Below are 17,989 nucleotides of genomic sequence, written 5' to 3' on the forward strand. Positions count from 1 at the left end.
GGCCAAGTCTCAACTGCATAGAAGAGAACAGATCTAGCAGCCGCTTTATAGACACAAATTTTGGTCTTCAAACGGATCTCCTGTCGGTTCCACAAATGGCGATGGAGTTGAGAGAATTGGCTTGGGCTTTGTTTGTTCTGTTCTGTAAGTCAAGGTCACAGCCTCCATGAGAGTCTATTAGCGAGCCAAGATAAGTGAAGCTGTCCACGTTTTCCAACTCTTGTCTGTAAAGCGCAAGCTGATAATCCGACTGTATATTTTGGTCCATGGCTTTAGTTTTAACCGTATCGATCTTCATACCCAGTAGCTGAGAAAAATATGCTATTTTTCAACATTGCTTGGGTAGTTGCTGGATCAGCAGCAAGAGCAACGGTGTCATCCGCATAGTCCAGGTCAAGTCAGGCGCGTTAATACCCTATCCCATAAACTGCTCTTTCTAGAATCCAATCTATACGGTAGTTAAACAAAACGGAGGAAACAATAAAGCCTTGTTTGACACCACTATCCACATTGAAGGGCTCATTTTGTTCACCCAGCGTTCTTACAGTAGAATTCCATTGCTCATAGTAGGTCTTCAGCAGCTCTAGAAATTCAACCGGCACACCATCTTCTACCATAATTTGCCCAAGGGTTTCACGGGTTACAGAGTTGAAAGTAGTAACAAATCCAGAAACATGTTAATTATAAGGAGGTTGCAGATTTAACATTGTTGTAGAATAAGACGAAGAGTGAAGATCTGGTCAGTGCACCCTCTCCCCTTGCAAAATCCGCACTGATTTTTACGTGCCTACTCATTTTTTGTAGCTTTTGGCCAGGGTGTATTAAATTTTTCCAGCCTGCCTAGTAATTAGGCTGGACAAAAATTATGTTGATTTCCACCTTCTCCCGCAGAGGATCAGGTACATACCATAACTACAACCCTAACTATTGCTTGCCACCAAGTTTGGCTGGGATCTGACGCTCTCTCCTTACAGGTCTGCTTATGACGAGCTGATCCACCCCCCCCCTCCTCTTTCGTTTTCCCCCACAGAAGTCGAATATATTCTTGATCTGAACAAGCATAACTGGCACATAAAGTCTTTCATCTAAGTTTCACCTGACTTCGTCGACCCGGGAAAGGTACAGTGTACAAATCACTCCCTCACTATCGACCAAATTGTTTGAGCAAAACACCATTTTGATGGATGTCCTGAATAAATAAATTTACCATTCCCTCCTCTCCCTTGTTACCCAACGACGGTGTATTGGCTCTTACTTCTGAAAAAAAAACATAGGGACTATATGCTATTGTCTATTCCCATTAGGTTTTATTTATATCTGATAGAAGCAATGGTGACAAGACTTGAAGGATCCCTCCCTCTCCTCCATTTAAGGTTAGATCAGGACCCCCTCCCCCTTATGTGCAAATATAAAGCCCAAATTATAGAATTCCCATATATTCTGTCACAAAAAAAAACTAACGAAGAAACCGGCTTGTTCTCGAGCTTTACACAGCGTAAACTTGAGTGAGTTGTCCACAATACACAAGTACCAAAACTCCGTTCCCCTACGGAAAAAAAAAAAAAATCCGAATAAAATTCGGACACAGACGACATGAGGGTTTTTTTCATATTAATTCTTCTTTAGCTGCTCTAAATAAAAAAAATCTTCGCATTCTTCATTTCAAAAAGACATTTTCAAATGCATTAATAATACCATGTACAGAGCAGTGGGATACCACTTGATCAAGCTGCAACCGATCCAAACGCTATAAAATATTTACTAGTTTCAATTTCAACTGACAGTTTGAACACAAATAAAATAATTACTTTGACTTGATAAAAAAAAGGTGTGTACTGTAATGTGACCAGGGCGTTATATGGTGCCATAGCAATAGAGAAAACTTCATTTGCCATGTTTTCTTTTTTTTGCATTAATTACGATTTTTCTTTATAGAAAGGTGATGTTCAAAATGTGACTGAATCTCAAATTGACACTAATGATGGAAATGTAGATGAAGAAAAGCCAACTGAAAGTCTAGAAGCTCAGTATAAGGATTTGAAATTTCAGGTAAAGTTTGTCTTTTAATTGCTTATATTTAACTTCATCTATTGTGGGATCAAATCTTCAACATTAAACTGTTGAAAGGAAATCATACTCGCTTACGGGTATGGCACTTACCATATTCAAGTTATGTCGGGCCATTGCTAATGGCGTGGTCCCGGCACCACATTTTACTCATATGAGCTGCACCTTTAGTTCTTTAACATAGGAATACTGGAAAAAACCCAGCTTCTTGCTGTTGCATTCAGAAGATGTCAAATTCAAAATATTGGAATGAGGCTTTTATCTCCCAATGTACTAAAAACTAGAAGAATTTTTTTCTGCTACTTGGAAAAATTGAAATTTTTAAGACTAAAATTTAAAACATGAGGCATTCATGGCAAATTACATTATAACTATCCAACTGTCTGTCTCTGTCACCCCCCTATGCTTTCATATTTAGACTTAAAATTTTTAAATCTTTCCGGGTAGCGAGATTTTTTTTTTTTTTTTTCATTTTAGTACATTGGGAAATCGTCATTGTGATTTAAGAGCGAGTTACGTTACAATGAAACAATTTACTCTTCTGTTATGAAAGATATATCAAAAATTAAAAAGGGTTATTTAAAAATATTGAAAAGATGCTTTTATCTCCCAATGCACTTAGAAGTAAAATAAAATACAAAATTCCCGCTATCCAGAAGAATTAAAATTTTTGTCCAGAAATCAAAAAATAGGGCAGTCATGAAAAACTATGTTAGAACTATTCAAGGACGACTTTCTGTGTCATCACCCCCCCCCCCCTCTCTCTCCATGCTTTCATTCTTAGACTTAAAAATTTCAATCCTTCCGGGTAGCGGGATCTTTTTTGTGCATTTTAGTGAATTGGGAAAACTTTGTCGTTATTTAAGAAGAAGTTTCGTTAGAATGAAATAGATTACTTTTCTGTCCTGAAAGATCAACCAAAGACTAAAAAGACATGACATAAGTAAAAAATAATGAAAAGAGGCTTTTATTTCCCAATGCACTAAAAAGTAAAATAAAAAATTTTCCCGATTTCTAGAAGAATTAAAAATTCTTAAGTCCAAAAATCAAAGCATGGGGCAGTCTTGACAAATTAGGTTAGAATTATTAAAGGACGTCTTCCTGTGTCGTCATCCCCCCACGCTTTAATTTTGAGACATGAAAAATTTTCATCTTTCTAAGTTTATATATTAGGTTTAATCTAATCTGTTTGTCATATTTTCTAGTTTCTAATTCCAGAAATTTTTCTGTTAAAGATCAACTGCTAAAACTTGTTTTGAGTAAGAGACTAGGCAAATAATTCAGAGGAATAACCTTATTTCCCCATTAAATGTTCTGAAAGTTACTTTTTCAGTATCGAATGAACTTTTGGTGACTCAATTTAAAATATGACTTTTTAAATTTCAAGACGAAAGGATCAAATTCAAATTGCAGTCGTATTTTGTAGTCAATTATAATAAGACTGCACTAATCGATTCACAATGAAATTTGATGAAGGCTATACCAGTAGCCACGGCCGTATAAAGTACTTTTGTTCTCGGAGGGGGCTTTAGAAAAGAAAAGAAAGGGATTAGGGATTATCAAGGTTTCTGTGTGCAAATATTTGTTTAAATTTATTTTTGTTACTTTTATACGGGCCAGGAAAAAATATTTGGGTAAGGTGGTTCAAACCGTGCTCCCCCCCCCCCTCCCTGCACCCAGGATGTGGCCATACCAGTAGCTTATTTTTGCTGTTGTGAGACTTGCTTTGTTTAGGGCTTAGTTCATCAAATGGTTATCAGAATGTAATAACCATTTGTATGCTATTCACGCAAAGTCAGTAGTTGTACAAAAATGGTTTATTTTCAGTAGTCCAGGGATAAACAATACACTACTCAGGACAGATATGAAACTAGACTCCATAATATCTAAAATTACCTTAAATTACCTTAAATCGCACTAGCCAGCGATAAGGACGAATCCTGTAGTATATATACATGTAGTATATATAAGCTTAGTATATATACGAACTAGTCTGCTCCAATAATACGCAATTGACCTCTGATTTATTACAAGCTGTGGGTCAATTGCTTTACAATATGGGAACTAGGTAATCATAAAAATATGTAGGTTGATATTTCTTGACCTTAACATCAGACAAATAGCGTCCTATTTGAAATCCGAATAACAGAGAAATATACATTCGTTCTGAAGTTCACACTGTATAAAAAAAAAAGTTGACGCAGACAAATAGCGTCCTATTTGAAATCCGAATAACAGAGAAATATACATTCGTTCTGAAGTTCACACTGTATAAAAAAAAGTTGACGTAGACGCTTTTTTCGTTACTCTGGAGTTACTCTTGGGGAGATTTTATGATCAAAAACGCCAAAACAACTATAAAATAAAGCTTTCCTACCCGTAACCGGCTGGGGGATAGGGATGAGCAGACTCATTTTTGTAAACCAGAGATTTTCAGTCTTTCGGGTTGGGGCTCCCGACTCCCTTACTGCATCTTTTTTTTTTAGTTTTTCACCTTCTTGAGAAATCGGAAAATTTAGCTTAACAGCGAAAAATTAAAAACGGATACAGCGAACGGAGAGCAATTTATCGAACATCGATTAATGGCTGACATTATTAAAATTGTCAGTGGGAGGGATGAGCTTGTTCACTACACAGCTTTTTAAATCTCAGAATAAAATTGGATGTGGTGACCATGGCCATATCCAGGCGAACTACCCGACTTGAATCCCCCCCCCCCTCCCGAAATTTTTGTCCGAATCGTACAAAAGTAACAGAAATACATGTAAACAAATTTTTTTACACAGAAACCTTGATAATCACTATTTTTTTTTCGTAAAACCCCGCCCAGCTGTAATTTTTTTTTTTTTTTTGAAGCTGAAGTCTTTTTTTCTAAAAAATTCGAGAATTGGGAACTACACTAAAAATTGCCAAATTGCTCAATTGAATATTCCATATCGCCCTTGTGACGATACCGCGGCTCCCCGTAGCCTACAGTTTGCCCAAATGGGCAAATTGACTATTGATCGAGGTGAATCGAACAGTGACAAAATAGGGCCGTTTTTCACTCACCAATGTGCTAAGATCTTACATCTCTTGTCGTTTTAATGCAAACGTCTTTCATCATTCTGCTCTGATCAGCGGTTTGAGAACAAAGATGAGTACATCTTCAAAGCTCTCTCATCATTGTTCTATATGACAGAAAGATGGCGCTCTTCACACTCTTTGCTAACATCAGTGAGCTGAAAGATCTTAGAACAAAGATGAATCAAAAAAGATAATCTTTGCAGAAAGATGTAAGATCTTAGTGCTAAAAACAGCCCTAATGTTTTAAAAACGTGCTTGTGCTTTTAAATGGCTCAGTAGTTTCTAGTAAGATACACTCTGCTTCTAAGCTAACAAATTTGTCTCGTTTGTTCTTTTAATTAGTATTGTGAACCAACTGTTGATGAGAAATAAGCACAAAAAAAGAATTAAAGACCAACAAAATCATTAAAATCAGTGTCTAGTCTAACCATGAAATAAGAATTATGTGATTTTAGCTTGGGGTCAATACAAGGGAAAGGGCAGGGGGTAATTGTTCTTTCTTAGATTTTGGGAAACATTTTTTTTTTCATTAAAAAAATACCCCCCCCCCCCTCTAGATTTTGAAAAATACCATTTTGTGTATAATCATAAGAAAAATCAAAAAATACCATGCCCTCCCTTGATTTGATAAAAATCACGAAAATCCTTGCCTCCCCCCCCCTCCCTACAGTTTCGTAAACTTGTACCACTGAGCTAAAGTTTTTAGTTCGAAACACAGTATAAACTAGACTGGTACCTCCTCAGATACTCAGAGGCGAATCTCCAGCATTTTTATTGGGGGGGGGGGGGGGCAAGAGGGGTCCATATCTGGATATTCAAAAGGCATGACTTACTTTGACTTATGTCTCCTGCCGGGCGCTGCTCGGCGTAGAGAGTGACGTCTGCCTCCTCCATCCACTTCCGTCCATGGCAAGCGTTTGCACATCGCTCAACCTGATATTTGCCATCGCCAGGAACTCGGACAGGCTGTCAGACCATCGTTTCTTCGGTCGGCCGCGAGGTCGCTTCCAATCGGCTTTGACAGGGTTGAAGTCATGGATCGTTTTCGCAGGTATGTGTGGAGGCATTCGAAGTAGGTGTCCGAACCATTGTAGTGTTTGCCCGGCTGCTTGGGTCGAAAACCGAGACTGCTTGGTGAGCTGCAGCAGCTTCTCATTGCTGACAAAGTCGAACCATCGTAGACCTTCAATCCTCCTCAGGCTCATCGACTGAAAGACATCAATTGCCTTGAGGGTTGCGGCTGAAGCTTGCCACGTCTCAGCTCCATAGAGCATCACAGAGCCGACGAGGGCGTTGAAAATCCGCAGCTTCGTTGTGCGACTGATGTTCGGTTTTCGCCAGAGGTGACGGTTCAGTCTGCCCATGGCAGAAGACGCTTTGGATATTCTCGCTTGTAGTTCAGAAAGAAGCGAGCCATCTGAAGAAATTATGGAGCCCAGGTAGGTGAACCTTTGGACAACTTCGATGCTAGTGGTGCTATACAGGCTAACTGAAGGATTGGCAGCAGGGGAGGATGGGTCTATGGCCATAATTTTCGTTTTAGTCTAGTTTATCTGCAGTCCGACTTTGGCAGCCTCTTCTCGTAGGATTCGAAGCGCTTCCAGCAACTGCTCCATGGAGTCCGCCAGAATGGCTAAGTCATCAGCAAAATCAGCATCTGTAATGACACGATCTCCAAACTTGAGTCCAAAGCTGAGACGTGAAGTAGTCCTTGTCATAACGTAGTCTATGATGACATTGAAGAGCTCTGGGGCAACTGCACATCCTTGGCGCACTCCTGTCGTGATTTGGAAGAACGGGCTGCGGTGGCCGTTCACTTAAACACAGCTCTCCGTCCCATGGTGTAGAGCTTTGAAGAGTCTGCAGTATTTCTTAGGGAGGCCTGTCGATTCTAGAATCTGCCAAAGAGCTTCTCGGTCCACTGAGTCGAACGCAGCACGGAAGTCGACAAAGGTAATAAAAGCTTTTTGTCGGAACTCCGTGGCTTTTTCTATGATTTGTTGGATCGTAAAAATCTGCTCGATGGTTGAACAGTCCAACATGAAACCAGCTTGCTCCGGTCGCCGGATTTTCCGAATGATATTTCGACATCGATCTAGCAGGACCATTGAGAAAAGTTTTCCTGGGACAGACAGTAGGGTTATTCCACGGTAGTTCGAGCAGTCCCGTCTAGAGCCAGACCACTTCCACACAGAGATAAGGACACCCTTACCTCACTCCTCGGGGAATTATCTCGGTTTTTTCCATTGAATAGAACCGGGTTTGGAGAAAAAGGAGAATAAAAGCATCAGCAAATATTTGCAGCTCTGAAATCAGGCCACAAATATAAGCAGCTGTAGTGTTTTTGAGCCTTTTTACTGCATTTCCAATTTCTGAGGGGCTGCATGGCTCGTCTGGAGGAGCATCTGTTTTGGATTTTGGACTGTCAGGTTGTCTGGGACTATCAATAGGAGGCAGAGACGGGTTAGTGTTGTTCAGGAGTGAGTAGAATGTGTCCTTCTATTGCTCAAGACAAAAACCCTCATCAGAGAGAAGTGTCCCATCCATGGATAGGACGTGTCCAAATGCTAGTGTTTTATTTTCTGTGAGATCACGGAGGTGCTTGAACAGGCTACCCATGTCTTTCTTTTTTGCTGCTAGTTCGATTTCATCGGCCTTCCTTGCAACAAACTGAGTTCGGTCTCGGTGAATAAGTCTGTTCCGCACTCCATTGAGCCTTCGATAGGTGGCCATGTCCCGAAGAAGTCTTGCCCTCCGCCTTTGCTCTATGACCTGCAGTGTTTCGTCAGTTAGCCAGGATTTCTTCGGGAAACTCCGCTTGCCCAGCACCAGCTGTGCTGCTTCGCTGGTCTGTGATTTAAAATACTTCCAGGCGTCTTCGCTGTTGTTGAGTGTGCCCAGGAGCTCAAAGCGATTTGATATTTCAACACTATACTTCTGGCGAGTATATGGCTCCTTTAGTTTCCCAATATCTGCTCCTACTGGTTTTCTTTCCGATCGTTGTGCATGGAGGCGAAGCTGGACATCAGCACACAAAAGCCTGTGATCTGCATTTCCGAGCTCTGCTGATCTGTAAGTTCTGCAGTTCTTCAGCGATGATCTCCAGTGTTTAGAAATAATGACGTAGTCAATCATCTTCTTTGTGCGACCGTCGTTACTATACCACGTGTACTGGTGGATAGTCTTACGTTGAAAGTAGGTGTTTGCGATCACAAGTTCATGGGATCGGCATAGTTCGAGTAGGCGAAGGCCGTTATCGTTCAGTGGGTCGGGGGATACAGGTCCAATTGTGCCACGCCAAACACCCATATCATCTCGCACTGTAGCATTGAAGTCACCGAGAAGAACAGTGACATCGTGGGGGGAAACTGTTGACAGACATCTGGACAGAGCAGAGTAGAATTCTTCTTTGGTTACGTCGTCGGAATCATTGGACGGGGCATAGCATACAAAAATTGTCATCTTGCCATGCTTGTGCCCAAAGCGGGCCTTCATTATTCTGTCCGATATAGCTTCGTGCAAGAGTAAGGCCTTTCTTGCAAGGCCATTTAGCGCGAGGCCAACACCATTTCTTCTCATGCTCCCTCCAGACCATACTAACGAATGATTATCACCTATTCGCTCTTCTCCACGTCCAGTAAGACGGGATTCTGTGAGACCTGCAATCGCCACTTTATTCTCACGAAGTTCTTGAGAAAGTAGGTTCTTTGATGCAGGTGCATTCAGGGTCAAAACATTCCAGGTGGCTATTCGAAGCCCCCTTTGGTCTAGAAGGTTCAGTCTGTCAGTCTTTCTGACGTCGTCAGCATGTCCGTTGACGCGCGTAGGTCGAGATCTTAAAAGGAGGTCCGCATCCGAGGCGATGTTGTCACTTTGCGTAGCACTTGATTTTCAGGTGGAGGGTCGCTAGAAAGGGCATGGGATGTATAATATTTTTTTCTCTCCACGTTATTGGGGGGGGGCAACTGTCCCCCTCCTCTTGTCACCACCAAACGACGCCCCTGCAGATACTAAAGAACGGATTAATCCGAAGTACAAATTTCCGTTTCTTGATTTCGTCGACGCTGCTTCTTTACCATTAAAACTATTTGTAGGAAAGTGACATAAGGAAAAATCCATGGAAAATATATAATTTGTGCTGTATCTTTTCATGTTGGGGGGGGGGGGTTAAAGTTAAATGAAGCATTTTTAGGAATGATATAAGTAAACATGTTAAAACTTTTTTTTTAAGTTGTTTTCGGAATTTATATAATTTCCTTCCGAAGAGGAGCAATTCTTCATTGTACCTCTTTTTTCTCTTTTTTTATTGTACCTCATTGTTTCTCTTTTTTAATTTAAATTTACTCGATTTTCATTCCCTACGGAAGTAACTTCCCACTGGTGTTCTACATAAGAAATTCTTGCAATTCGTTGTCTTTCGTAGATATGTCTTCTTCAAGTTTTGGATATTACAGATAAAAATTTGTGTGGACAGAGGCTTGTTAGCTCAGTTGGTTAGAGCGTCGTGCTAATAACGCGAAGGTCGTGGGTTCGATCCCCTCACGAGCCATTTTTTAGTAGTTGTGAAGAAGAGTTTGGTATGACTCTTAGTGAAAAGGATGCGGATAAACTAGTTTCATCTTTTTTTTGGCCGATTTTATGTTTTTTTCCGTAGCCCTTTGTTAAAACTTCCGAGAAAGTGCTAAAAAGCTTAGGCATAGCGAAGGGGTGGGAATTTGGGAGACCCCTTTCCTAATTGATATTGAATAAAAATATATACTTGAATCATTGTATTTATGACTCATTCAACTATTTTACGTGTGCTAAACTATTAAATGCGTTGAAAATAATTTGACTGTATATAAAAAACACTTGTCTGCCGCAGGTGGGGGTCTTTAGCTTGCAAAAAAAGGCTTTTGGCGTGTTCAGGTCGAAAAGAGATACGATACAGTGCTACTTCAACTCTGTTAGATATGGACGACTGCCTATTCCATTCTGTTCTATTCCAGTAAACTCTTCAGGTGAGTAATTCTTTTTTCTTGTGCTGACAAGAACTCTAATATTAGGCTTTTTCTTTCCAAAGTGTTGGTTGCAAAGTTCATTGAAACGAGGGAATGAGAGTCAGTCGCTTGAGACAGAAACGGGTACGCAGTCACTGAAACCTTCCCCTTTCCTTCCTATTTGGATGCGAACGTCTTTAACAGGATACGATTTGCAGTCCCTATGAACACAGCAAACTTCTATCTTCTTTGAAGGGAAGGTGTCGTCCAGCATATACTTCTTATGCATAATACATAGGGTGGCGCCACTGTCGACCAAGAAAGTTGCTGGTCGCCCTTCAATTTTACCTTCGAAATAGAAACTTTCCCTTGCATCTTCTAATGGACTAGGACTTCGAGCTAGAAGAGTTTGTTCCCTTGGCTTTCGGCAGTCCTGGGTCCTATGCCCTTTCTTCCCGCAGTTATAACAGCTTTGATAATTCTTGTGTGACGGGGAAATGCCAGCGGCTGTATTTTGTGCATCTTTCTTCTCGTTATTAGGCTTCTCTTCGTGATTTTGAGTTTCTCGAGATCTGTTTTCTTTCCGTGGCAAATTCTTCGAATCTAGTTTTTCATCTCTTCTGGCGAGAAAAAACGCATCCGCTAATCTGCATAGATTCATAACAACGACTTGCATAAGGGGCTCGAAGTGGCATACTTTCGGTCCATCCTGACTTTCCAAGGGGCTAAAACAATGGGTAGGGTAAAGAGTTCCACATTATGGTTGGTATTTTTAAACTGATATCATTTTTGCCATGTTGTTTTACAACCAACATTATTGTAAAACCATGACAACATACAAGGTTTTATCCTTCTATGGTATACCAGACAAATACATTCAAGTGATTAGTGCCATGTACGAGAATAACATTGCTGCGGTTAAGGTAGGAAATGAGGTTAGCAGCTGGTTTTGTATTAAATCAGGATATAAGCAGGGCTATGTTCTATTCCCCCTTATATGGATGATTTTGATGGACTTTGTCTTAAGGAGCTCAGGAAAGGCAACGAGAGACCACGGAATCAAATGGGGAGGAAAAAGTCTCCTGGACTTAGTTTATGCTGATGATTTAAGCATCCTAGATGAAAGTGCGGGCAAAATGAATGAACTATTAGAGGTTTTGCAAGTTCAGGGTGCTAGAATAGGTTTGAAAATTAATGTTAAGAAGACTAAGTCACAATGGCTAAAGATAGCCTAAGTTAATATGAAAATGTTACGTTGGGTAACGAAAAGATTGATCAGGTGGGCAGCTTCACTTACTTTGGTAGTATTATTAGTAAGGACGGTGGGAGCAGTGAAGATGTTAAAAGTAGAATAGCCAAGGCTCAGGGTATTTTTTCACAGTTAAAGAAAGTTTGGAAGAATAGGAGGATAAGTCTGCAAACCAAGATTAGAATATTAGAAGCTACAGTTATGACATTGATCAAATTCGTCTCTGAAGCATAGGCGCTCCGGAAAGCGGATAAGATTTGCTAGATGTTTTCCAGATAAATTGCTTACGGATTGTTTTGGGTACCCGGCTGACTGACCGTATCTCAAACAGTAAGCTGTACGAAATTTTTTTTATTCAATGCCGCTTTCTAGGGCTATAATGAAAGAAAGGTTGAGGTGGCTAGGGCACGTTGTGAGGACGAAGGATGACATATTGCCAAAGAGTGTCCTTTTTGGCCAACCGTCTAGGGCTAAACGGAAAGTAGGTCATCCTCGTCTGGGGTGGAAGGACGTCATAAAGAAAGATTTAAAGGAAATAGGAACTCCCTGGGAGGGTGTAAAAAGGGAGGCTTTGAATAGATTGAGATGGAGGAGGAGCGTGCGTAGCTGTGTTGGCCTCAGGCGGCGTGGTGCTGCGGTGAGTTGTTAGTAGTAGTTTTACAACCATTTCATTTGACGGAAAACTAATTTTCAGCATTAACAGTAAAACAAACACATAATTCATTGCATGCAGGAGGGTTGAACCGTCTATAATCCACACCATCTGGCACAGTAAAAATGAGCAGCAAATTTGAACGTTGTTGTCTCAATACGGTTGATTTAAATCATCCTCCACTCCTCGCATCCTCGTGTAACCTTTGGCATAACTGTTTTGGCCTTACATTATTTCATCGAACAGATCCAAAAAGGTAGGAGGGATTTCAAAATTTAGGGGACGTTCAAGGTACATCCGATTTCAACTGCCTCATCGAGGTTTAAAAAGTACATTTGGCCATATGAAGGTGGTTCAAAACCGCTTTGAGTGGCTTGTATCGGATGTGCTGCCAAATTGATTCTGCGATAAAATTGTCCAGCTATTTTGAAGCTAAAAACATAACGACTATTGATGGTTCGATCATCGCTTATATTGAATGAGGCTAAAGTGAAACATGAATGTAGCCTTCAGATTTGTTTCTGAATCTGAAATCTTCATAAAAACCTGACGAAACTCTCTTAGAAATTGTTTAGAGAATTTCGTTTTACAGGCATATGAATTGGAATTCACATAGCGATGTTGCTTGTTCGTTTGAACCTATCCACTGTTGAGTTAATTTAAACGTAAAACCGCTCAGAGTCGTCTTAGAAAATCATGATCCTTTTAAAGACTTTTTTTTATTTATTTCACAAAAAAATAACATATTTATGTTATATATATATATATATATATATATATATATATATATATATATATATATATATATATATATATATATATATATATATATATATATATATGTGTGTGTGTGTGTGTGTGTGTGTGTATATATATATATATATATATATATATATATATATATATATATATATATATATATATATATATATATATATATATATAAAGTAGCTTGTTTGTTGTGCAAACAGTATATGGGAAGTTTTATTCTCCTCAAAACTACCAGTATGTATGAGTATTTGGGTATTTCAGTATCAGGGCAACGAAATATTGCCCCAAGGATCTTCCTCGCTGGCAGTTATCCGATGTTCATTGAACATGTTCTATTGAACGCATTTAAAAAACCAAAATGAATGTGTTATACGAAAAAATGCCCTTGTAAACCCATATAACCTTTGAAAGTAACCAAAAATGGGGTTAGCTAGTGCTCATATGTACATATTCCAAGAATATTCTCTATCTGTACAAGGATAATTGTAGCTTATTGAGCTCTGAAGCACAATAAGCAAATAATTAATTATAATAGTTTCAATAATTTTCTCGGAACTTATTGGGTTAATTCAATCTTATCAATTTTAATTTTAGCTCTCCATTTTTTAGTTGTTTTTTTTGCAGTCCTCTCCCTTTTTTTAAAATCAAGTCTTGTCTCTAAAGCCCGAATGTCCATCTGCGAAAATTCATTTTAATGTGGATTTTCGAATAATGTTCAGCCAAAACAGAACGTTTTCGGTAATGTAATGTTAACGTTATTATTTTCACTTTCAGATAAATATGGCTGCACAGGAGTTGATCAAAGCTGTAAAAGATGATCCTATATTGAGTCCACGCGTCAATGAATCAGTCACTCGAGCTGTTGCCGAAGAGTTTCAAAAAATAGTCGATGATACCTCAGAATTGGCTCAAAACTGTACACAATCTAATGAAGTTGTCAAAATGATGAGTAAAGAGTTGAAAATTCGTCGCAGTGCTGAGCATAAAGTCATTCGATCTCCCAGTGCAAGGAAAATTGGTGCTGTGAGACGTCGATCTCGTGAAGTTCCGAAAAGCCTAAGTCACAAGTCATTGAGCTCACCGAGACGTAGTCGGTCTCGTCTGACTCGAAGTCACTCTGCAATAGTTGGTGGTAAAGTAGTTAAAGTGACTCCTCTTTTAGTTGCAAGAAATATGGATCGAACTTCGGTACGAAGCAACCTTAGGCGAGGGAAACCTAATACTGTACGTACAGGCTTACCTGAACCTAGCCCGCTGAAAAGGCGATCTCGAGGAAGGTATAGCATGGAGGCTAACTTCGAAAGAAAACAACTGAACTTTAGCAATATGTCGAATAACTCGATTATAAATACTACCATTCGGGATGAAACCCAGCCAGATATTTTGGAGAATTCAAGTTCGGATACTGAACAGAGAGGGTCTGTTCTTAAGATCGTTAAAGCTTTTGAAAATGACTCTGTACTGAACAACTCCTGTGATTATAACCCTAGTAAGCGGTTAAGTAACGGGTATCATTCAATGGATCTAAGAAATAGCCCGAAATTTAAAAGTGTCCCTGAGAATTTAGAAGATATTGGCTCGACTGACCTTAAGTCACGTAGAGAATCTATTGTTTGGCAAAGTGCTGAGAATTTTATGAAAAATTTTCAACCCATTGAAATTGATAAAAAGCCACGAGATTCAATAAAGCGCTTGCGTGCTGAGAATGCTGGAAAAGTTCACGAAAGTGTAAAAATATTTTACCATAAAGAGGATCCTTTCTCTCGAAGAATAGAAACATACCAATCACTGCCTGTCAGATCTCGTGGTAAATCTGTCGGTGCCCAGTTACCAAAACCAAGCATCACTAAAGAAGGTATTGCTCCCCCTGAAATTCTGTTAATTGATACAAATTGTCAAAAACCAAATGTATTGGCGACACCTAGGTCTCGTGCTAACATTGATCACCTTCTCGCACAGAGTTGTGAAAAAAGGAATGAAACACCGAGAAAAATCGGATCAACTCCCGTAGAATCTGCTTTTCAACAGGAAAATATTGAGGTTTTGTTGTCAAAAAACCTGCGTCTTGATGAGATAACAACTAATGAAGATTCTATACTGGCAACACCGATATTTAAGCCTTTCTTAACACCACTTAAGGATAAAACCTCGAGAATTGGACGGAGCAAAACTCAACGGCGAGCTTCGCCGCTAAAACCGCTTCTTATTGGCGAAGTACGACGTCGCTCCCCTCGTTTGCAGTCATCCCCTAATCTTGCCATTAACTATAATCTTACACCAAAGCCCAAGTCGGATTTTAATTTCTAAACACAATGCCTGTTTAACGTTTTATTTTAGATTGCTTAAGGCCCATTCACAGGGAGATTTTACTAATACCGAAACTTAGCTGGTGCTAATTTGAGCCAATCAGATTTTTTGTAGAGTTCTGATTAGCGGAAAAATTCTGATTCGCTTAAATTGATGCTAGCTAAATATTGGTATTAGCAAAATCGTACTGTGAATGGGCTTCAGTGAAATTAGAATCACCTTCTACGAGAACAGTCTCTAGTTTCATTGTACTATTAATAGTTGTTTTGATATACTAAAATTATTGTAAAATAAATTGTTTCAACTGATTGAACGCTGTTAAGCAGAAAGCTTCCAGCCCAACCGCCATTTTCCACCGGTTATTTGTAAACTGTAGAAGCCAACATGAAGGACTAGATTCTTGTCGTGAATAGAGTGCCAATAGTGCAAAAATGTAGCATGATTCTTTCATCTATAGTCCAAACTGATAAAACCGCAATTAACTGACAGTTTTAAAAAACTTTTACAATTGCGCATGCGCAAAATATCCACTTCAAAAGACATTATTGGCTATCAAAGCATATAAAAGATACCATGTATTAAAGGCCATGTAGCAGATGAAACTCCTCCGTGTGATTATTAATCTTTTTTTTATTTTGTAAACAATAGCTGTACTTGTAAGTACATTTTAAAAATTACAGAAATTTTCCTCTTGCTTACTAGAATGATAATTGTGTGGTTATGGCTCTGTTGTGAATAATTATCGCAAAAATAATAAAGAAAAATAAATAAGATAAAAAATAATGATACAATTTTAAGATAATTTGTAAACAAGAAAATAATTCAGAAAAAAAGATGTTTAAAAAATAAGATAATATTTTGATAAGTGATAAAAAGAGATGATACTTTGCATGAATATTGGTTTCCGATGATAATACATGAATAAATTAACATCTACCAATTGATTATTTAATTTCAGTTAACACTACTTGTATAATAAGATAATACTGAAAAAAAAGACAGTTTTATACAAAAATTGTGACAGTTATTGTTTAAAAAAGTCCTAACTAAAGTTCTTTCTTGTGTCGGCAAGGAGCCCCCGTACCTATAGAAATTAAACGTTCTACGAATAAATGTCAAATGCAAATCAATTTCTGAACGGTTTTACTTTGAAAAGATATGTTTAGAACACATCTTGTAAGTTTCAGCAACTTCCTGTGGTAAGATTTAGCTCCGGTGACTATATGAATCAATTAACATTAACTAAATGATTATTTAACTTCGGTTTGTATAGGATTTTCAAAGGTAATTTGTTGAATCTGACGTTTTGGTTACATGTGCTAATAAAACACAAGAGAAATGCTGATAACGATTCTTTTGAAAAAAGTGTGGTATCGTGATATGACATCGATTTAGAAGACGAGGTACGTATTATCGAATAATTAAAGGTCTTTGAATTAGTTGGAAAATTTGTATGTGTAAAAATTTGTAAACACGAAGGGTGAAAATTGACTACAGGATTTACCATACTGTAAAGATAAAAATAGAAATATCTATAAGTGTTATGTTATTTCCAGATGCGATAAAAGGTGAAAACAAATTTAACTGCTTAGAAAATTGAATTTTTAAACTAAGAAATGAAAGCATGGGACGGTGATGACGTATCTTTCAACCATTCAAGGACCTTTCCGACAGCGTACACTTCAATGCAAACATGGAGACTGAATCACTCATTTTCACCTTTAGTCTCAACTTTTTTAAGCCTTTTTTGGTAGCAGGAAATACGCATTTTATTTTTTACTTTCAAGTGTATTTAGATATAAAAGCGTTAAAAACGAGGTTGTTTCAATATTTCCTTGGAAATGAGCCATGAAAGAAATAAAGGGAAGTGATGGTTTTTCAGAAATTAGTTAGAAAATTTTGTGTACAGTGTTGATCCGACTCTAAAGAAAACTCAAGTTCGATCCCCCGCTGTGGGCAAATTCTTGGTTCCGGTAATGTTCTTCAGAATTTAATGTGCCTTAACTGCAACTGTAATATTTTATCTACAATTAGGAGGGGCGGATTCAGGGGTGGTTTTAGGGGCACTTGTCCCCCAGAAGGTCGAGAATTGCACTATTTAGTGCAATTTTCAGAGGGGCTCCCCTCTCAAATATTAATTCTGGATCCACTCCTGACAATAAGTCATAGATGTAGTGTGCAATTTGAGTTTTAGCATGAAATATTGCCTTCTTTCAGTCTATAGATAAATATAGGTATTAGAAAAATTTATGTTTAGCTTTTGTATCTTTAAGCTGTTTCTTCTTTGTTGAACTTTTTTTTTTACTTTTGGACATCAAGTTTTGTACTCGTAAATAAGTTCGAATAAAGTTAAAATGTACTTGGATGATTTGTTCGTTTTTCCCAGATTCTCTATATGTTCAATGTATACAAGGCCGTACCCAGAGTTTTTTTTCGGAGGGGGTTTTACTCAAAGATTTTTGTCGAAGGGGGTTTTACTCAAAGATTTTTGTCGAAGGGGGTTTTACTCAAAGATTTTTTTCGGGGGGGGGGGTACACAAAAAGAATCAAAAAACACATACAAAATTTGTTTATATCCACTTTTGTTAGGTTTTTACGAGTCAAACAAACATTTCGGGTGTGGGGGGGGGTTGTCAAACCCCCCTCTGGGCTCGGCCTTGAATGTGTAATACGTATTGATTATTTCAATTTTGTTAAATGGTCGTATAAACGTTAAAGCCTTGAAATTTGCGCATTAGGCATTCTTAACGCTGGAATTTAGCCAATAATATAGTAAATGTTAAGAAAATATACCAAAACTCTCAAGTCAGGGTTTCGACTTGGTAAACTGATCTACTCTAAAGACCATCAAATTGAAATTTCATTATCTTTTGTAATTTGACATCTTAACCTGAACTT

The 17,989-nt window shown here is 38.5% G+C and overlaps 1 protein-coding gene across 3 annotated transcripts in view; it reads left to right on the plus strand.

The window, feature by feature from the left end:
• Nucleotides 1-17,450, plus strand: part of LOC148949960 (uncharacterized) — an 82,844-nt gene extending 65,394 nt beyond the window's left edge. For all 3 annotated transcript variants that reach the window (XM_089092030.1, XM_089092031.1, XM_089092032.1), the window contains 2 exons: nucleotides 1,936-2,049; nucleotides 13,559-17,450. In XM_089092030.1, coding sequence (XP_088948156.1) covers nucleotides 1,936-2,049; nucleotides 13,559-15,091 — 1,647 coding nt within the window. In that variant the 3' untranslated portion in view covers nucleotides 15,092-17,450. The remainder of the gene's footprint in view (nucleotides 1-1,935; nucleotides 2,050-13,558) is intronic.
• The last annotated feature ends 539 nt before the right edge of the window (nucleotides 17,451-17,989 follow it).

The sequence above is a fragment of the Artemia sp. Qi Xiang Cuo genome, chromosome 7, assembly GCF_049724085.1.
Source record: "Artemia sp. Qi Xiang Cuo chromosome 7, ASM4972408v1, whole genome shotgun sequence".
Taxonomy (NCBI): domain Eukaryota; kingdom Metazoa; phylum Arthropoda; class Branchiopoda; order Anostraca; family Artemiidae; genus Artemia; species Artemia sp. Qi Xiang Cuo.